Source organism: Aegilops tauschii, chromosome 5 (genome assembly GCF_002575655.3).
Source record: "Aegilops tauschii subsp. strangulata cultivar AL8/78 chromosome 5, Aet v6.0, whole genome shotgun sequence".
In the NCBI taxonomy this organism is placed as follows: Eukaryota; Viridiplantae; Streptophyta; class Magnoliopsida; order Poales; family Poaceae; genus Aegilops; species Aegilops tauschii.
This window is the reverse complement of record NC_053039.3, coordinates 552,903,925-552,926,114: the sequence shown is the minus strand read 5'-3', so window position 1 is coordinate 552,926,114 and position 22,190 is coordinate 552,903,925. Positions and strand designations below refer to the sequence as shown.

The 22,190-nt window shown below is 48.3% G+C and overlaps 1 protein-coding gene across 1 annotated transcript; it reads left to right on the top strand.

The window, feature by feature from the left end:
- The first annotated feature begins 1,941 nt into the window (after positions 1-1,941).
- Positions 1,942-2,796, top strand: LOC141023149 (protein FAR1-RELATED SEQUENCE 5-like). The gene has a single exon (XM_073499481.1). The coding sequence runs from the start codon at positions 1,942-1,944 to the stop codon at positions 2,794-2,796; it is 855 nt and encodes a 284-aa protein (XP_073355582.1).
- The last annotated feature ends 19,394 nt before the right edge of the window (positions 2,797-22,190 follow it).

Here is a 22,190-nt window from a genome sequence, read left to right as displayed (position 1 = left end):
CTTTATATATTTATTATATCTCTTTTTTGGGCAGATGTTCAGGAGTGCGTCATCTGATCAGGACAACAGGGACGGTCGGTCTTTGAACAACATCGGCAAGGATTATGGGAGGCAGGTAATAGTAAGGCAATTGAACATTAGCGTTTGGTCTTTTATTTCTGGGACGTCTGCTGTCAAGGTGCCACCACTGAGAACACCAAATAGTAGATCATTAACAACAACAAAAATGATTAATATATCCTGGATGAATGCTGTAATATTTGTTTATCCTGTGCATCTACTCTGCAGTTGAGTATCGCGAGGTGGAAGAAAAAAAATTACTACAAAACGAGAAGAAGATCAATGATGCAGATGTTGTCCAACACGCATATGTCATGCGGGCTGGAATAATTGGAGTCAAGAGTGAGATACAAGTTCTTGGCAAATGTCCCAACCAAGAGCATGGTGTGCCACAGACACCTACGAAGAGGAGCATTCTAAGCAGCAGAGACTCCACTAAGCAGATTGTGCAGGTAAGGACGAAAACTTCAAACGCTGATTTTGAACGTTTGTGGAAGTTTAACGTGCTAATTCTTTGTAATACTTGCATGTGCCTCTAATTATTTTTTGGTTTCAAGACACAGATGTCCACAAAGGCGCAGAGCGGGCGTTGTGATGGCCAAACGTTTGAAGGCGGTCATAATGAAGAGGTACAGGGTAACAGAATTTCCTTTGATGCAAGCAGAAGGATCATTGGCAACAAAAGCATTGGTGTTCAAGGATTCGGTACGGTTTGCACAAGCAAGAAGAGCCCAACGACAAAATCAAACATAGGAGGAATAAACTTTACCGTACAGCAGCACCAGAAAGCAATACAGGTGACAACAAATACGAACGTGCAACAACATTTAAAGCAAATGTATATTTTTTGTGAGCAATTTTTTCTTTGTTTTTGTCTGGCATATTAAATTATAGTATCTTGCACAAGTAGGTGTACGGGCAAGGAAGCAAGTATCGCGGTAGTCCACGGTTCAATGAAAACATATGGCAAGGTCCTTTGAAAGGATCACCTGTGGCGTTCAACATGAGGGGTCCTTCCAAAGGATCTCCAATGGCATTCAGAATCGTCAGCGAAATCACCAATGCACGGAGGTTGTTGCCAAGATTTGCTGGACAAGAGAGGCATGGGAAAACAAAGGTGACGTCGGAACTATGCTTTTTCAATTCAACACACAAACAGTTTTATGGAAGAACATGGTAAAGTGCAAAACAGGAGGACGACTGTCCGTCTGGTACGGCTGTATGTGCAGTTGTTCTTTTGTATAGGATGTTGTTGTGCCTCTCCGGTTGTATGGTGTAAACAGAAGCACAACTATGCCTCTTGTCCAGATGTGTGTGTAGCATGGTCACATTCGTGCTGCTGGGTATAATGTGAACAGTGCCTCTGGTGTACCGCTTATACTTGGTGAAGAGGTACGGGTCTGGTTTTGGTATACCAGTTGAGCCCTGATGAGTCATATAAATATTTTGTTTATAAATTAAAAAAATGCATATGCTGCTCTGGACATCTAATTCTATTTCGTGCCATGTGTTCAGGACTTGGCGGAGGGGATAACAGATGAGGCAAAGAAATATCATAGTTCTCCATCCATTTCGAAGGGAACGCAACGTTCACAGCAGCAAGTAGCGTACAACGCCAGCACGGATTGCATGGTAGAAGCAGCACAGTCCCTTGGACGCACGAGTGCCGGAGAAACAGGGAGCAGCATTGCACAATGCGACAGTGGATAAGCAGAATCATTTATGGATTTGACCGTGCCATGCAGAAACGACGCTGCTGCGTGTGACAAACAATAGAGCAGCAGCAACTCCGCTGTAAGTGGACCTGTGGCTGGCGATGAAACTGATGTTGTCAAAAGTGAATGCCATTAGACGAACAAAGACACGGTAGACAGAATCATCATGGCGCCGCCGACCATTGTAGAGAAAGAAATGGACGACATGTTCAAAGAAGGCATATACCCAACGATTCAGGAGGTCACCGAAGCGCTCAAACCAGAGGGCGGTATGGTACTCGGATCATTGGATGAGTGCTTTTTCTTTTTCTGTAGATATGCGAGAAGGGTTGGCTTTGCTGCCAAGCGATCAACGAGCAGAAGATCGACATATGATCAGCAGCTTGACAAGCAGGTGTTTCAGTGCACAAAGGAAGGGAAGAATAAAACAATTGAGAGACATGTTAAGGAGAGAAGAAGCAACTGCTTGATCTGGACAAGCTGCCCAGTCCAAATAACAACCAAGAGGGATACAGATAGGAGGAAATGGTATCTGAAGAACGTGCGCCTAGAGCACAACCACCAACTTCACCCATCCAATTGGATGCTGAAGTTCATGAGATGCTATAAGAAGATGACACGTCAAGAGAAATTCTTTATACAAGTGCCGCAGAAGGCGAGGTTAGAACCAAGGAAGGTTATGCAGATTTTTACTGCCATGGGGAAACCGAGGCGAGAAATTATGTTCGACACGATTGACATAAGCAACATTGCATGCCGGGACAGGGGTGGAGAGCGCAGCACTGATATCGAGGACACCATGAAATTGTTTGCCGATATGCAGAGGCGGAGGCCGGGATTCCACCATGTGGAAGAGACAAAGAACAATGTAGTGCGGAGCCTGTTCTGGACAGACTCCTTGTGCAAGATGAATTATGAGCTATATGGAGATTTCATGTCTTTTGACACGACATTATCTACGAATATATATGGCTGCCATTTGCACCAATTAGAGGTGTCGACTGTTGGAAATATGCCCTAGAGGCAATAATAAATGGTTATTATTATATTTCTTTGTTCATGGTAATTGTCTATTATTCATGCTATAATTGTATTGTCCGGAAATCGTAATACATGTGTGAATACATAGACCACAACCTGTCCCTAGTAAGCCTCTAGTTGACTAGCTCGTTGATCAACAGATAGTCATGGTTTCCTGACTATGGACATTGGATGTCATTGATAACGGGATCACATCATTAGGAGACTGATGTGATGGACAAGACCCAACTTAAGCATAGCATAAAAGATCGTGTAGTTTCGTTTGCTAGAGCTTTTCCAATGTCAAGTATCTTTTCCTTAGACCATGAGATCGTGCAACTCCCGGATACCGTAGGAGTGCTTTGGGTGTGCCAAACGTCACAACGTAACTGGGTGACTATAAAGGTGCATTACGGGTATCTCCGAAAGTGTCTGTTGGGTTGGCACGGATCGAGACTGGGATTTGTCACTCCGTGTGACGGAGAGGTATCTCTGGGCCCACTCGGTAATGCATCATCATAATGAGCTCAATGTGACTAAGGCGTTAGTCACGGGATCATGCATTGCGGTACGAGTAAAGAGACTTGCCGGTAACGAGATTGAACAAGGTATTGGGATACCGACGATCGAATCTCGGGCAAGTAACATACCGATTGACAAAGGGAATTGCATACAGATTGATTGAATCCTCGACACCGTGGTTCATCCGATGATATCATCGTGGAACATGTGGGAGCCAACATGGGTATCCAGATCCCGCTATTGGTTATTGACCGGAGAGGCGTCTCGGTCATGTCTGCATGTCTCCCGAACCCGTAGGGTCTACACACTTAAGGTCCGGTGACGCTAGGGTTGTAGAGATATATGTATGCGGAAACCCGAAAGTTGTTCGGAGTCCCGGATGAGATCCTGGACGTCACGAGAGGTTCCGGAATGGTCCGGAGGTAAAGATTTATATATGGGAAGTCTTATTTTGGTCGCCGGAAAAGTTTCGCGCTTTATCGGTATTGTACCGGGAGTGCCGAAAGGGGTCCGGGGGTCCACCAAGGGGTTCCACCAGCCCCGGGGGGCCACATGGGCTGTAAGGGGTGCGCCTTGGCCTATATGGGCCAAGGGCACCAGCCCCAAGAGGCCCATGCGCAAGAGATAAGAAAAAAGGGAGAGTCCTAAAGGGGGAAGGCACCTCCGAGGTGCCTTGGGGGGGAAGGACTCCCCCCTGGCCGCACCCTTCCTTGGAGGAAGGGGCAAGGCTGCGCCCCCCCTCTCCCTTGGCCCTATATATAGTGGGGGGAAGGGAGGGCAGCAACATCTAAGCCTTGGGCGCCTCCCTCCTCCCCTGCAACACCTCTCTCTCTCTCTCTCTCTCTCTCTCTCTCTCTCGCAGAAGCTTGGCGAAGCCCTGCCGGAGACCCGCTACATCCACCACCACGCCGTCGTGCTGTTGGATCTCCATCAAACTCTCCTCTCCCCTTGCTGGATCAAGAAGGAGGAGACGTCACTGCACCGTACGTGTGTTGAACGCGGAGGTGCCGTCCGTTCGGCACTCGGTCATCGGTGATTTGGATCACGGCGAGTACGACTCCGTCATCCACGTTCATTGGAACGCTTCCGCTCGCGATCTACAAGGGTATGTAGATCCACTCCTTTCCCCTCGTTGCTAGTAGACTCCATAGATGCATCTTGGTGAGCGTAGGAAAATTTTAAATTATGCTACGATTCCCAACAGTGGCATCATGAGCCAGGATTATGCGTAGTTACTATGCACGAGTAGAACACAAAGTAGTTGTGGGCGTTGAGTTTGCCAATTCTTCTTGCCGCTACTAGTCTTTTCTTGTTTCGGCGGCATTGTAGGATGAAGCGGCCCGGACCGACCTTACACGTACTCTTACGTGAGACAGGTTCCACCGACTGACATGCACTAGATGCATAAGGTGGCTAGCGGGTTTCTGTCTCTCCTACTTTAGTCGGAACGGATTCGATGAAAAGGGTCCTTATGAAGGGTAAATACAAATTGGCAAATCACGTTGTGGTCATACGTAGGTAAGAAACGTTCTTGCTAGAAACCTACAAACCACGTAAAACTTGCAACAACAATTAGAGGACGTCTAACTTGTTTTTGCAGCAAGTGCTATGTGATGTGATACGGCCAGAAGATGTGATGAATGATATATGTGATGTATGAGATTGATCATATTCTTGTAATAGGAATCACGACTTGCATGTCGATGAGTATGACAGCCGGCAGGAGCCATAGGAGTTGTCTTTATTATTTTGTATGACCTGCGAGTCATTGAATAACGCCATGTAAATTACTTTACTTTATTGCTAAACGCGTTAGCCATAGAAGTAGAAGTAATCGTTGGCGTGACGACTTCATGAAGACACAATGATGGAGATCATGATGATGGAGATCATGGTGTCATGCCGGTGACAAAGATGATCATGGTGCCCCGAAGATGGAGATCAAAGGAGCATGATGATATTGGCCATATCATGTCACTATTTGATTGCATGTGATGTTTATCATGTTTTTGCATCTTATTTGCTTAGAACGACGGTAGCAAGTAGGATGATCCCTTATAATAATTTCAAGAAAGTGTTCACCCTAACTGTGCACCGTTGCGAAGGTTCGTCGTTTCGAAGCACCACGTGATGATCGGGTGTGATAGATTCTTACGTTCGAATACAACGGGTGTTGACGAGCCTAGCATGTACAGACATGGCCTCGGAACACACGCAATACACTTAGGTTGACTTGACGAGCCTAGCATGTACAGACATGGCCTCGGAACACGGAGGACCGAAAGGTCGAGCATGAGTCGTATAGAAGATACGATCAACATGAAGATGTTCACCGATCTTGACTAGTCCGTCTCACGTGATGATCGGACACGGCCTAGTTGAACTTGGATCATGTTTCACTTAGATGACTAGAGGGATGTCTATCTGAGTGGGAGTTCATAATTAGATGAACTTCATTATCATGAACATAGTCAAAAAGTATTTGCAAATTATGTCATGGTTTGCGCTTTAGTTCTACTGGTTAAGATATGTTCCTAGAGAAAATTTAGTTGAAAGTTGGTAGTAGCAATTATGCGGACTGGGTCCGTAAACTGAGGATTGTCCTCATTGCTGCACAGAAGGCTTATGTCCTTAATGCACCGCTCGGTGTGCTGAACCTCAGCGTCGTCTGTAGATGTTACAAAACATCTGACATACACGTTTTGATAACTACGTGATAGTTCGGTGCGGTTTAGAATTGTGGCACCAAAGACGTTTCTGAAACGTCGCAGAACATGTGAGATGTTTCGAAGACTGAAATTGGGATTTCAGACTAGTGCCCACGTCAAGAGGTATGAGACCTGTGACAAGTTTCTTAAGCCTGCAAACTAAGGGAGAAAAGCTCAATCGTTGAGCGTGTGCTCAGATTGTCTGAGTGCCACAATCGCTTGAATCGAGTGGGAGTTAATCTCCCAGATGAGATAGTGATAGTTCTCCATAGTTACTGCCACCAAGCTAGTAGAGCTTCGTGATGAACTATAACATATCAAGGATAGTTATGATGATCCTTGAGCTATTCGCGATGTTTGACACCGCGAGAGTAGAAATCAAGAAGGAGCATCAATTGTTGATGGTTAGTAAAACCACTAGTTTAAGAAGGGCAAGGGAAAAAGGGATACTTCATGAAACAGCAAGTCATTTGCTGCTCTAGTGAAGAATCCCAAGGTTGAACCCAAACCCGAGACTAAGTGCTTCTGTAATGAGAGGAACGGTCACTGAAGCAGTACTACCCTAGATACTTGGTAGATGAGAAGGCAGGCAAGGTCGACAAAGTATATTGGATATACGTTATATGAATGTGTACTTTACTAGTACTCCTAGCAGCACCAGGGTATTAGATACTGGTTCGTTGCTAAGTGTTAGTAACTCGAAATAAAAGCTGCGGAATAAATGGAGACTAGCTAAAGGTGAGATGACGATATGTGTTGGAAGTGTTTCCAAGGTTGATGTGATCAAGCATCGCATGCTCCCTCTACCATCGAGACTTGGTGTTTGCGTTGAACATGATTGGATTATCTTTACCGCAAAACGGTTATTCATTTAAGGAGAATAATGGTTACTCTGTTTATTTGAATAGTACCTTCAATGGTCTTGCACCTAAAATGAATCTCGATCGTAGTGATACACATGTTCGTGCCAAAAGATATAAAATAGTAATGATAGTACCACATACTTGTGGCACTGCAACTTGAGTCATATTGGTGTAGAACGCATGAAGAAGCTCCATGTAGATGGATCTTTGGACTCACTCGTTTTTGAAAAGATTGAGACATGCGAACCATGTCTATTGGTATATGTGCATGAAGAAACTCCATGCAGATGGATCGTTTGGACTCACTTGATTTTGAATCACTTGAGACATGCAAATCATACCACATGGGCAAGATGACTGAAAGGCCTCGTTTTCAGTAAGATGGAACAAGAGAGCAACTTATTGGAAGTAATACATTTTGATGTATGCAGTCCAATGAGTGCTGAGGCATGCAGTGGATATCGTTGTGTTCTTACTTCACAAATGATTTGAGTAGATGCTGAGTGTATTTACTTGATGAAACACAAGTCTGAATTATTGAAATGTTCAAGTAATTTCAGAGTGAAGTTGAAGATCATCGTGACAAGAGGATAAAATGTCTGTGATATGATCATAGAGATGAGTATCTGAGATACGAGTTTGGCACACAATTGAGACATTGTGGAAAGTGTTTCACAATTAATACCGCCTGGAACACCATAGTGTGATGGTGTGTCCGAACATCATAACTGCACCCTATTGGATATGGTGCATACCATGATGTTTCTTATCAAATTACCACTATCGTTTATGGGTTAGGCATTAGAGACAACCGCATTCACTTTAAAAGGGGCACCACGCAATTCCGTTGAGACGACACCGTTTATAGAAACCTAAGTTGTCGTTTCTTAAAAGTTTGGGGCTGCGATGCTTATGTGAAAAAGTTTCAGGTGATAAGCTCGAACCCAAAGCGGATAAATGCATCTTCATAGAATACCCAAAAACAGTTGGGTATACCTCCTATTTCAGATCTGGAAGCAAAAGTAATTGCTTCTAGAAACGAGTCCTTTCTCGAGGAAAAGTTTCTCTCGAAAGAATTGAGTGGGAGGATGGTGGAGACTTGATAAGGTTATTGAACCGTCGCTTCAACTAGTGTGTAGCAGGGCACAGGAAGTTGTTCCTGTGGCACCTACACCAATTGAAGTGGAAGCTTATGATAGTGATCATGAAACTTCGGATCAAGTCACTACCAAACCTCGTAGGACGACGAGGACGCGCACTACTTCAGAGTAATGCGTGATCCTGTCTTGGAAGTCATGTTGCTAGACAACAATGAACCTACGAGCTATGGAGAAGCGATGGTGGGCCCATATTCCGACGAATGGCTCGAGGCCATGAAATCCGAGATAGAATCCATGTATCAGAACAAAGCATGGACTTTGGTGAGCTTGCCCGATGATCGGCAAGCCATTGAGATAAATGGATCTTTAAGAAGAAGACGGACATGGACGGTAATGTTACCGTCTATGAAGCTCAACTTGTGGCAAAGAGTATTTTCACAAGTTCAAGGAGTTGACTACGATGAGTTTTTCTCATCCGTAGCGATGCTTAGGTCCGTCGGAATCATGTTAGCATTAGCTACATTTATGAAATCTGGCAGATGGATGTCAAAACAAGTTTCCTTACCAGTTTTCGTAAGGAAAGGTTGTATGTGATACAATCAGAAAGGTTTTGTCGATCCTAAGGATGCTAAAAGGTATGCTAGCTCCAGCGATCCTTCCATGGATCAGAGCAAGCATCTCGGAGTCAGAATATACGCTTTGATGGGGTGATCAAAGTTTTTGGGTTTATACAAAGTTTGTTAGAAACTTGTATTTACAATAAAGTGAGTGGGAGCGCTACAACATTTCTGATAAGTATATGTGAATGACATATTGATGATCCGAAATGATGTAAAATTTCTGGAAAGCATAAAGGGTTGTTTGAAAGGAGTTTTTCAAAGGAAGACCTGGATAAAGCTACTTACATATTGGGCATCAAGATCCATAGAGATAGATCAAGACGCCTGACGATACTTTCAAAAGACAGCACACCTTGACATGATTTTGAAAGAGTTCAAAATAGATCAGCAATGAAGGAGTTCTTGGCTGTGTTACAAGGTGTGAGTATTGAGTGAGACTCAAGACCTGACCACAGCAGAAGATAGAGAAAGGACGAAGGTCGTCCCCTATGCTTTAGACATAGGCTCTATAGTATGCTATGTTGTGTACCGCACATGTAGTGTGCCTTGCCATGAGTTGGTCAAGAGGGTACAATGGTGATCCGGGAAAGGATCTCATGACAGCGGTCGAACTTATCCTTAGCACCTAGTGGATTAAGGAATTTTCTCGATTATGGAGGTGGAAAGGAGTTCGTCGTAAAGGGTTACGTCGATGCGAACTTTGACACTAATCCGGATGACTCTGAGTAGTAAACCGGATTCGTATAGTAGAGCAATTATTTGAAATGGCTCCAAATAGCGCGTGGTAGCATCCACAAGATGACATAGATATTCGTAAAGCACACGGTTCTGAAAGGTTCAGACCCGTTGACTAATAACCTCTCTCACAAGCATAACATGACCAAACCAGAACACATTGAGTGATAATCACATAGTGATGTGAACTAGATCGTTGACTCTAGTAAACTCTTTAGATGTTGGTCACATGGTGATGTGACCAGTGAGTGTTAATCACATGGTGAAGTGAACTAGATTATTGACTCTAGTGCAAGTGGGAGACTGTTGGAAATATGCCCTAGAGGCAATAATAAATGGCTATTATTATATTTCTTTGTTCATGGTAATTGTCTATTATTCATGCTATAATTGTATTGTCCGGAAATCGTAATACATGTGTGAATACATAGACCACAACCTGTCCCTAGTAAGCCTCTAGTTGACTAGCTCGTTGATCAACAGATAGTCATGGTTTCCTGACTATGGACATTGGATGTCATTGATAACGGGATCACATCATTAGGAGAATGATGTGATGGACAAGACCCAACTTAAGCATAGCATAAAAGATCGTGTAGTTTCGTTTGCTAGAGCTTTTCCAATGTCAAGTATCTTTTCCTTAGACCATGAGATCGTGCAACTCCCGGATACCGTAGGAGTGCTTTGGGTGTGCCAAACGTCACAACGTAACTGGGTGACTATAAAGGTGCATTACGGGTATCTCCGAAAGTGTCTGTTGGGTTGGCACGGATCGAGACTGGGATTTGTCACTCCGTGTGACGGAGAGGTATCTCTGGGCCCACTCGGTAATGCATCATCATAATGAGCTCAATGTGACTAAGGCATTAGTCACGGGATCATGCATTGCGGTATGAGTAAAGAGACTTGCCGGTAACGAGATTGAACAAGGTATTGGGATACCGACGATCGAATCTCGGGCAAGTAACATACCGATTGACAAAGGGAATTGCATACGGATTGATTGAATCCTCGACACCGTGGTTCATCCGATGATATCATCGTGGAACATGTGGGAGCCAACATGGGTATCCAGATCCCGCTGTTGGTTATTGACCGGAGAGGCGTCTCGGTCATGTCTGCATGTCTCCCGAACCCGTAGGGTCTACACACTTAAGGTCCGGTGACGCTAGGGTTGTAGAGATATATGTATGCGGAAACCCGAAAGTTGTTCGGAGTCCCGGATGAGATCCCGGACGTCACGAGAGGTTCCGGAATGGTCCGGAGGTAAAGATTTATATATGGGAAGTCTTATTTTGGTCGCCGGAAAAGTTTCGCGCTTTATCGGTATTGTACCGGGAGTGCCGAAAGGGGTCCGGGGGTCCACCAAGGGGGTCCACCAGCCCCGGGGGGCCACATGGGCTGTAAGGGGTGCGCCTTGGCCTATATGGGCCAAGGGCACCAGCCCCAAGAGGCCCATGCGCAAGAGATAAGAAAAAAGGGAGAGTCCTAAAGGGGGAAGGCACCTCCGAGGTGCCTTGGGGGGGAAGGACTCCCCCCTGGCCGCACCCTTCCTTGGAGGAAGGGGCAAGGCTGCGCCCCCCTCTCCCTTGGCCCTATATATAGTGCGGGGAAGGGAGGGAAGCAACATCTAAGCCTTGGGCGCCTCCCTCCTCCCCTGCAACACCTCTCTCTCTCTCTCTCGCAGAAGCTTGGCGAAGCCCTGCCGGAGACCCGCTACATCCACCACCACGCCGTCGTGCTGTTGGATCTCCATCAACCTCTCCTCTCCCCTTGCTGGATCAAGAAGGAGGAGACGTCGCTGCACCGTACGTGTGTTGAACGTGGAGGTGCCGTCCGTTCGGCACTCGGTCATCGGTGATTTGGATCACGGCGAGTACGACTCCGTCATCCACGTTCATTGGAACGCTTCCGCTCGCGATCTACAAGGGTATGTTGATCCACTCCTTTCCCCTCGTTGCTAGTAGACTCCATAGATGCATCTTGGTGAGCGTAGGAAAATTTTAAATTATGCTACGATTCCCAACATCGACAACCATGGGTCGACCGTCCTGTTTGGAGTAGGCCTTTTGAAGGATGAGAAAATAGGGTCATTCAAGTGGCTCCTAAGCACGTTTCTCGAGGCAATGGGAGGAAAAGAGCCGAAATACATAATAACAGACCAGGACCAGGCGATGAAGACTGCAATAAAGGAAGCTCTTCCGAGAATGAGGCACAGGTTCTACTGGTGGCATATTAGGAAGAACATGAAGGAAAATAACGCAGCAGTGTTTGCGCAGCACCCAGGGATGTCTGATGATTTATTTTGAATCGTCAAAAATTCACTAGATCAAGACGAGTTTGAGCGTTCCTGGAAAGCAGCAATTTCGGTGCACAAGGCGGAAGGCAACAAACACCTGAACACGCTATGGGAACTCCGAAATTTCTGGGTGCCGGCCTACTTCAAGGACTGCTTCTATCCTTTCTCGTCAACAACCACTCGCAGTGAGAGCACGAATTCGATGTGGAAGAATTACGCCGACCACAAGGACACTATAAAAAGGTTTGTTGATGCGTATCACATGATTTAGCAAAATTGCCTCGCGACGCTTGACAAGAAATGACACCGAACAGAAAGAGAAGGCGCCATCACTAGAGACAGGTTTTCCGATTGAAAGACAAGCAAGTGAAGTATACACGAGTGAAATTTTCAGGAAATTCCAGCTGGAGCTACGGAACCGGACTTACTTCAAGTGCTCTGACCTGGCAAAGGGGAGGCAGTATTTTTGAAAAAAGATTACTGAGCCTGGAGAAAAAGTGTGGAAACCATATCCGGGCGAGGAATTTGACAGGTCTGAGTTCAGGGTAGATGTGGATGAGCAAAAAGAAATATACAGTTGCAGCTGCAAGAAAACGAGTAGGGATGACATTCAATGCTGCCATGTGCTGAAGGTGATGGACCAACCAGGCATGATCGATCAACTTCCAAAATTCTTCGTCATCCCCAGATGGACCAGGAATCTATCAGAGAGTTTGAAAGTTCTGTCTACAAGTCAAGGTGATAGCATGACCGCACAAGACGATGAAACTATGAGATTTGGCCTCGCTTACGCTGAGTTGTTGGATATCTGTTCAAATGCTTGCAGAAAAGAGAAGGCATACAGTGTGCTGCGTGAGTGTACGGTAGATATGAAAATAAAAGTCATGGCGGCACTTGCCGGCCAGACATAGGCATTCTTGCCGAAACTCTCAAGAACCCTTCAATGAGTGTCTCAAAGGGCACGAAAAAAGGAGATCGAATCAAAGCTGGTTCTGAGAAGAAAGGAAAAGGCAACAAAGCCGCATCCAAGTGCGGCCGTTGTGCAGTAAAGGGTCACAGGAAAACAAACTGCCCGGGAAACCCAGAAGTCCAAGAGAGGATGAGGATTGAAGAGGAGAAGAGGAAATCATAGCAGGAGAAGAGGGCAAGGTAAATGAAATGGCCGACAACACCGACAACACCATCGAGGACATCAAACGGCTCAGGACAATGCACTCCAAGCCCAGGAGGAAGACGTCAGACGCCAGCAACTCCAACGACCCCACAACAACCGGGAGCATTTAGCAAAGTCTTGCATCTACGCTAGAATCGAACATCACAAAGCCAGGCACACAGAATGCATGCAGGGAAGCCCGGGACAAGGCACGGAATCTGCGCAGTCCATTTCCAGAAAGGAAAGATCTGAGTGGAGACTTTTTGGTACCAGAGAAAAGTACAAATAGAAAAATTAAAAGGTAATAATGCATCTTAAACAGGACGTAAGCAAAAAACAGTGATGACCGCAATCTTTCGCTTTGTTTTTATGTATGCATATTAATTTTACAGTTAAATATGTTGAATAGCTACGCACAAGGGTGGGGTTGCACAAGGGTGGAGAAGGAAGAATGGATCGCTGAACATTAAAAAACAAGGCCGCACGTGGAGCGATGAAATAGCAAGCGATCGGTGAGGAGGGCGGGCGGGTGTCGATTGTTTATTTTCTCGTGCTGTGGTTATAAGAACGGTTGTAAGTTAATTTGCTGCAGTTATAGAAACAAAACAAATTTAAATAAGAACGCCTTTTGCTTCTTTATGTATTTTTACTCGGCGGAGAAAAATATCATAGGCACAGGTTTCCTTGTTATTTTCCGCAGCTGCGTCGGTTTCTGAACATGGATGTTGTAAGCATACAAGCATGCTTCTCTGTTGCATGACAGAGAGATAAAAATAACCGAAGGGCATAGGCAGCCAACGCCATGCCACTGGTGAGTGTTCAACCGTGGCTCTCACGGTTGCATGGTCATGCCCGCCGTTATGGAACGAAAACATTTTTAAGCACACAATCTGGGTCGTGCTTCTGGGGCCGCATAGCCGTGGCTTTCGTGGTAACGGTGCCTCGCCTATTCTCACGCATGTTCTTCTGTTATGAATGTATGTCTGTAAGTAATTTAAATATAGAGCACATAACCGTGCTTGCGATGCGTGTCCAACCGTGCCTCATGTGCCTTCGCGCCGTGCTTCTGTGATGCAAAGATTTCAAACACAACGGGTCACTGTTGTGTTTGTTTTTCTGTTTCACAAATGGATATAGTGCCTGGCAGTAGGTTCACGACATTTCCTATGAGAGAATCACGTCTTTACGTGCTACTGAAGCACGTGGAATCACGGGCGTGCCTGTGTGGCATGTAGAACAGTGCGTGTCGTATCACTTCACGACCGTTGTGTGGTACGTGGCAAACCGTGCGTTTGCCATGGTCGTGCCTGTGTGACAGGTAGAATAGTGCGTCTCGTATCACTTTCCTACGAAGGCATGATCGTGTGTGTGGTTGCTGACAAACCGTGGCTCTGCCATCGCTTCACTTGCTTGCTTTTGTCTGTGAGCTCTTCGGCAGAATCATCTGCAAGGCAGAGGAACGGCCTTGAATCTACTTATCTTTGAAACAGTCTTTATAGTTACTTAATTGTCAACGTGCCCGTGGAAATTTTTGCCGCTTACAAAGGCAAGATGACTGTAGAATCGTGTTTCCGGCGTCGAACAGATTCTTCAAAGTAATGTGTGCAGTAAATAATTAAATCACGGAGGGGCACGCCTGTGCATGGTCTGCGTGTTCAACCGTGCATCTCGTACCTTGAAAGTCGTGGCTCTATTTGATGTTTCAAGCAGCCACCTACCATTTACTTGTTACGAGTAGTAATTAACCCGGACCCTCGCTCCAAAAAAGAGGTAATTAATGTGGAGCCCTCCGCTCCTCGCCGTGGGTATTTAAGTCGTTTCGTGGGTCGACAGGATGTAATCCATTTCTCCAGATCCACCTCAGTGAGCACTGGTCGTGGGCGGCGCCACCCCAGCAACGGAGGTGGAGATGGAAAGCGCTGCTCGTAGCATCAAGAGGTCGAGAGTGGTGCCACCGGCGACGCCGCCTTCTAGTGGTGTGTTGGTTGTCGGAGGGGATGGAAGCGGCGACCGTGCTCCCTCTCGATCCGAGGAGGAAGAAGCGGGATGTCGTGCGGACCGCATCAGCGATCTCACCGACGCCGTCCTAGGTGAGATCATCTCTCGTCTTCCCATCAAGGAGGGCATTCGTACTCGAATCCTCGCACGTCGCTGGCGTCCTTTGTGGCCCATCGCTCCTCTGAATCTCGTCTGCCACGAGATCTGTGTGTCTCATCTTTTTAACGATGGAGAATCAGTTCATATCGAGACCATATCTCAGCTCTCCGCCTTCACCAAGGAGCGCGTTCGCAAATGCTATTCCGGAACACGGCTCTGTCGGTAATGTTGTCAGTCTTCCGAAATCCATTCTGTCCGGCCATGCTGGCTCGGTTAGCCGCCTCTCTATCCTGGTGTGCTACCTACAGTGCAGAGCCTCCACCGTTGATGCCTGGCTCCGATCCTGGAAGCTGACCAATATCCAGGTTCTTGAGTTCTACTACCTCTTCCAAGGATTTCTGACACAAGAGGTAACACTACTGGATCTATGCACTTCAACTACGCTCTCGGCACCGGAGTCCGTGTTTCGGTTTTCCTCCTCTCTCCACACCCTCGGCTTTGCTCTTTGCCAAATACCAGACAATTACATAGGGACGCTTAAGCTACCATTGGTTAAAAGACTCTCGCTTGTGGAGGTTGATATATCAGACGCCTCGCTACAAAGCATAATCCACTCTTGTTGCTTTGCACTTGAGTCTCTCCTGCTTGTTTGCAATAGAGGAGGTCGTCGCATCACAATAAACTCATCTAACCTTGTAAGCATTGGCATTTGTTGTCCACACGGAGAACCCATTATTGAGGACGCCCCTTCGCTTCGACGGTTGATTGTTGATTGTCTGGTCGACGACTGTTTGATAACCGTTGTCTCTGCACCTAAACTGGAGACGTTGGGTGAATTCGTGTTCGTGTCTCCCTCGACGTGTCTTGAGGTACCAACTTTCCTTCATACTGGAACAGAGCTACACTTGTTCTGATGTTTGTTCTGTTAATTTGATAGTCTATGTTCTATTCTTCATGCAGAGTCAGGACTTGGAGGTAACCGGTGTCTCCGCGTCTAAACCGTATCCATGTCGTCTCACGTGTCTTGAGGTATTGAGTTTTCACGATACTTCCAGCTTCACTTTGTTTGTGAGGAAACAAGTTTTGTTTCATCCAACCTTTATTCTATTAGTTTTATGATCCATCTTCTGTTAATTTTCATCAAGGGTTTGAAGGCAGCCAGTCTAACAACAATGCGTCAATCTGTCAAGACCTTGCTTATCTACATGTATTATAAGGTGGACATCATCGCTGCAATGCTTTCCAAAACTGGAGAACTTGTTTGTCGAGGTGATGATCTTCAGAAATGTGCATACTGTAGTACTCGTTCCATTTCAAAATGCTTGTCTTAATTTTGACTGGAATTGATGCACCCGTATCTACACATGATTTATTGTTGGATACATCCATATATAGACAAGTCTATGTCTAACTTCTTGTTACGGAGGTGGTAGAACTAATTATTTCATTTGGTTTTTCGATGGTCTGTATCTATTTTTATAGACGCTAAGTATTTTCAATCTATCATTTATATTTTAGGGATCGTTTGCCATGGTGAAAAAAACAAATGGCGTCATAAGCACCGGCAGTTTCTCAAACATCACGACGTTTGTCTGAAGACAGTATCGCTGGAAGATATGTTCGCTCCGGGAGTTACACTGAATTTGCTACGTTCTTTGTTCTTAATGCAAAGGATCTGGAGACCATCAGCATTAAGTTTACCTCCCCTCCCGCAGAGTTCACGGGAGTATTTTACGAAAAACAACAAAGGGTTCTGGAGTGGCATAGAAGGGCTTCTAAACGTGCACGTCTTAGATTATCATCAAGTTGCAGCCACGCGCGTCCGCTTTTAAGGAAGAGGAGTGTTGAATACCTGGATTTGACGGTTCCGTTCAGGTGTGGATGCTGAAGTCAGGCCTTGTGTTAGTTGTCCAGGTGTATGGAGTTATTTGTTGTTGCGTTCTATTGAGCTTGGGTTTTATGTAAACTTTATCAGACAACCGTTGTAGTCTTTGCACCGTGTGTAGGCTTGTCTGTTTTGTGTTGCGTGCAGCCATGAAGGAAATGTGTGGTTTTGCGGCTTTGTACGGGCCGAAGGACTATAAAATGCTGTGGCACCAAGGTTAAGAGACATAAAGTAGATTTAATTTTTCAGTGGAGAGATGCATGTTGTATGTGTAACCGTGATGTGTTGTATGTACGACAGTGCCTGTCTTATGTACCTGTCATGCACACAATGCATGCACAACCATGCCTGTGTTGCAGGTAGAGCGGTGCTTCTCATATGTACCTGACATACACACTGAGGAGCTGCAGTTGAGCCTTGCACTGATGGAGCTGCATTTGAGCCGCTGCACTGTTTCTGCTCCTCGTACTGTGGTTATAAAAAACGGCTTGTAAGTTTATTTGGTGCAGTTGTAGAAACAAAACAAATTTAAGCAGAACAGATTTTGCTTGTTTAGGTATTTTTATTACTCAGCTGAGAAAATATTATAAGGGCGATAGGTTTTCTTGTAAACTTTTGCGGCCGTTTCTTTATGAAGTTGGATGGTGTAAGAATACAAACATGCGTCTCTGCTGCGACACATGAGAGATGAAAAGAGCTGAAAGCATAGACAGCCACCACAACGGTCAACCAAACCTGTTTCGCGGGGCCTTACGTAGTGCCTCTGGTGACCGCACAACCGAGTTTCTACTCAACAGGCCACACCCAAATGCGTCTCGAGGATTCTAGCCGTGACACTACAGACTTACAACCATGCTTTTGACCTTGCCGTGGCATCGTGATGTTCGTTCTCTGCTTGAATGTCGGTGCGAACGACACCTATGGGATCACAAGAATCCTTACTACGGTTGGCGGGGCGCAGGGTTGTGAGAAGAGCAGGATTAGCAGTCAACACAAGGATCGTTTACCCAGGTTCGGGCCGCGAGGATGCGTAATACCCTAGTCCTGCTTTGGTGGATGTATTGGATGTTCTTGAGCTCTCGAACTAGCTACGGTGGGTGTGCTGTTCCAAAGAGCCGAATCCCTCTCCAGTACGCCATGGGCCTCCTTTTATAGTCGAAAGGGGCTGCTACAGTGGCACACAGGAGGTGGAAAGGCCTACAGTACTGTGAGCTTATTGCCCGTATTACAGGACAAGACACATTTAATGCATCGCTGAGGTGTCCCTATGCTTTATCGGGGACGGGAACGGAGCCCGTCCCGTCCGTCGCCGCTCCTCCTCACTTCGACACGCGCCTTGGCCAGCGATGCATGCGGTGCCATGTAGGCAGGCAGGCAGCTGAGGTGGCGTGGTAGTAGGGTCTTCACGAAGATTTGCATGTCGCCACGCAGGCGCTCGTTGATCTGGCCTGGAAGCTGCATGTTACCACGCAGGTGCCTGCCCAGCTGGTCGAGCTGGCAGCTGCATGCTAAAGGCGGTGGAAACTTGGCTGGTGTGGGCCTGGCAGTGGCCCCGCTGATGTCCTCGGCAAGGGTCTTGCCGGGGGTCTTGTGGCTTTCCTCGGCAAGGATCTTGCCGAGGATCGTTGTCTTCCAATCCTCACCTGATCTTGAATATTCCTTGTCTTCACAAAGATCTGCATGCCACCACAGAGGTGCCTCCCGAGCTCTGATCCAATCGTAGTTGGTTGGATTGGAACCTGTGGGCTCAAGGGCGGCTCGCTCTGTTGGTGTTTGGGCGAGCTGCCCCGGCAAGGGCCTCGCCGGGAGAACCTGCTTCGTCCCTCCGCTTCTTTGTGTTTCTGGTCTTGGCATTGCCTCGGTGGCCTCGGCTTCTCTCTGGCTTCCCTTCTTTGCCCGCCTACGTGTGGCCGCGGTGCATGGCTCTAACTGCCTGTGCACAAGTATAGGGGTCAAAAGGAGCACCCCTACTTTTGTACACCGACAGGAGCCCCCGGGCCTGGGCCACACATAAGCGTGACACATTGTTGGGCCAGGCCCAAAACGGTGCGCGGGCAGTCGGGCCGGGCTTTTTCCGCGGTAACTTTTCGTCCGCTGCGCTTCCCCACGACCTGTGTTGAACGTGTGACGTGGGGAGCCGTGCGTGACGTGGGCGGCGTGCGTGGGCCGGTTTTCGCATGCATGCGTCACATCGTGGTAAAGAGGCGGTTCGCGCCTTCCCCATAAAAAGAGGGAGGCATGGAGGCGCGACTCATTTACTGGATGAACTCGGGTCGTAGCCTTCAAGGCGCCCACGCCCCCCGATCACGGGACGGGGAACGGTCGCCTCATCCGTCCTTTCGACCCTGCACGTTCGCCACGCGTCCTTCATGCAAGTTGCGGGCTGTGGAGGCGGGAAACCGGGCCGTCGTTGATTGGGGCAGTGGGTCGGTCCTGATTCCCTGCGCCTCCGACGGCTGGATTGGCTGAGTGGGGCGGCCGAGTCTCGACCCCGCCCCTTTGTAAAGAGGGGGAGGGAGGGCACCATCCCACATTCCTTCAACATCCATCCTCCTTCTTCTTTGCTTCTTTCTTCCACCTGCCATGGCGAGAGGAGGCGCTGGGCCTTCGACGGTGACGGCAAGGGTCGCTTCTCGTCAGCGTGTCCCTCCTCCCCACAAGCCCATGGCGGTGGATCCAGCCACAAGAGGAAGGGGGAGGGGGCGTGGCTGAGGTCGCCGCGGCGGTCGGGGGAGAGGGGGACGAGGTGGCGCGGCGGCCGTGCTTCCGCCAGTGGTGCCTCCCGCGATGGAGGGCCACGTCGGGGACCAGCTCCGCGAGTTCTTCATCAAGCTGCGCCAGCCACCGTGTCGCCGTCTCCATCTCCCCACCCCCTTCGCAGAGGATATGGAGCTCGATCCGCCCCAGACCCTCAGGTTGCACATGAGGGGCTGCGGGACCGGCGGCATGCGGGTCGATGTCGACTTCCCCGCTCCTCATGTCATGTATCTCCGTCGCGGATGGAAGACATTTGCCCGCATCCATAGCCTGACGGTGGGGCTCGTCCTCGACTTCAAGTTAATGGAGGGCGGCCTGCTCTCCGTCAAGGTCTTCGGAAATCTTGGCACTCGCCTGAAGTGCTGCGTGGAGAGCTCCTCCGACGATGAAGATTCCTCCTCAAGCGGGAGTGACGAGGAGGACAGCGACAGCGGCGACAAGGGAGTCGAGCGGCAGGATGCCGACTCCGACTTCGACTGACCGCGCCGCCCCTCCCTCGGCCACGCGCCCTGCCGAGGGCCATCCTCGCCAAGCTCTCCGTCGGGGGGCTTCCCATCATCTCCTTGGGCGGCTGGCGTAGGAGGGCCGGAGAAGGCGAAGAAGGCGAGTGGCGGCCGTCAACTCGGAGTACGCGGGCACCGACGCCTTCGTCGCGTATTGCCGGCCCGCTGCCTCGTCTTCCAGCTCCTTTCCCGACACCAAGATGTTCTCTTGGTGCCTTCTGCTCCTCGCACCTCGCCTAGGCGCCCCTTTTCCCCTCCGCTGTCTCGCTCCACCTTCTGAGGAGAGGGACAAGAAAGGGATTACGGGCACCTTATCTCTTTTTAGTTTGTAAGCCTGCGGGCACTTGTTAGATTTAAAGCTTGTAATCCCCCTTGCTCATGTTTTTAATTCCGTATGAACTGTACCTGTATGGGATGTTTTTAATGAAAAAGGGTGCTTGCCGTGTTCTTTGTGCGTGAGCGAGGCCCATGCCAAGGAACGAGTCCTTGTTATTTCTAAGATAAACATTGTCGCCCGGCAACAGGCCTTGCTGTCCCCCCACTTCGGTCGACCATTCTCACGCTCTTGGCGGAGGCAGGGGCGAAGTAGAGTTAGGCCCCTCGTTCATCTTCTTGCCACCGCGACTACTACCAAATTCCGACCCAGGAGGTAGCTCTCAGATACAGGAAAGGGGGAGCACGGTGGTTTTAAGAATGTAAACGAGGTCTCATATGTCCCAGTTCGATACGGAAACGCATAACAGGGGGATGAAAGACTTATCTGAATCCGCAGCCCCCGGCAACTCTGGCTTGCCATGGTTGGGTCCTCATATCTTCAGCCCTCGGCAGCCTTGCCCTGCCGGGGTCGGAGCGTAGGTTCGTCCTCCTTTTCCCAAGCGGCTCAGCAGAAACACCCTGCGAACCAAAGAGAACAAAGAGACGCATACTCGACCTCTAGGCTAGGGGTTAGTCGCCGCTAAGCACTATCAACCCTAACCGAGGAAGAGCCTTAACCTAGCATGCATGCTATAACTTAGGGCGCCAACGCTTCTTTTATTTATGCTCAGGGTCTGCGCCTGGCTTTGTACAGAGGGTTACATGCCTTGCCGGCAAGGCTTGTACAAAAGGTGGCTTGCCGGGGGGCCCGGCAAGCCGCGCCTTATGGGTAAAACTTGCGAAGATGCTCGATGTTCCAGGAGTTGCTCACTGGGACAGCATCTTCGGTCTCCAGGCGGACTGCACCGGGCCTGGTGACTCGTGTTACCCGATAAGGGCCTTCCCACTTTGGCGTCAACTTGTTGGTATTCTTGGCCGACTGAACACGCCGAAGAACAAGGTCGCCTTCCTCAAAGCTTCGGGCATGAACCTTGCGGCTATGGTAGCGGCGCAAGGCTTGCTGGTAGCGTGCTGCCCTTATAGCCGCCCGAAGACGATCTTCCTCAAGGAGCGTTGCGTCATCTTGCCGCAACTGCTCTTGCTCAAGCTCATCATAAGCGAGAACTCGAGGTGACCCGTATATGAGTTCCGTGGGGAGAACTGCCTCTGCCTCATATACTAGGGCAAAGGGTGTCTGGCCGATGGCTCGATTTGGTGTCGTCCTGATCGACCAAAGAACCGCCGACAACTCATCAATCCAGCGCCTTCCGCTCTTGTGCAGCCTGTCAAAGGTCTTCATTCTCAGGCCTCGCAATACTTCAGCATTTGCCCTCTCCACTTGGCCGTTGCTCCGTGGGTGTGCCATGGAGGCAAAACAGACCTTGCCGCCGAGGTCTTGGATGTATTGCATGAAGGTGTGGCCTGTGAACTGCGTGCCGTTGTTGGTGATGACTCTGTTTGGCACACCAAAAAGGCAGACATTGGACTGCCCTTGCAAACGTTGAGTCAGCACTCTTCAACCCGAAAGGCATCCGTAAAAAGTAGTACGTACCACATGGGGTGATGAATGTTGTCTTCTCTTCGTCTTCTCTTGTCACGAAGATCTGGTGGTAGCCCGAGTAGGCGTCGAGGAATGATAACAGATCACACCCGGCCGTGGAGTCAACAATCTGGTCGATGCACGGCAATGGAAAGGGGTCCTTAGGACAAGCCTTATTGATATCTGTGTAATCAATACACAGCCTCCACTTCCCGTTTGCCTTGCGCACCACTACCGGATCGGCCAACCACGTCGGATG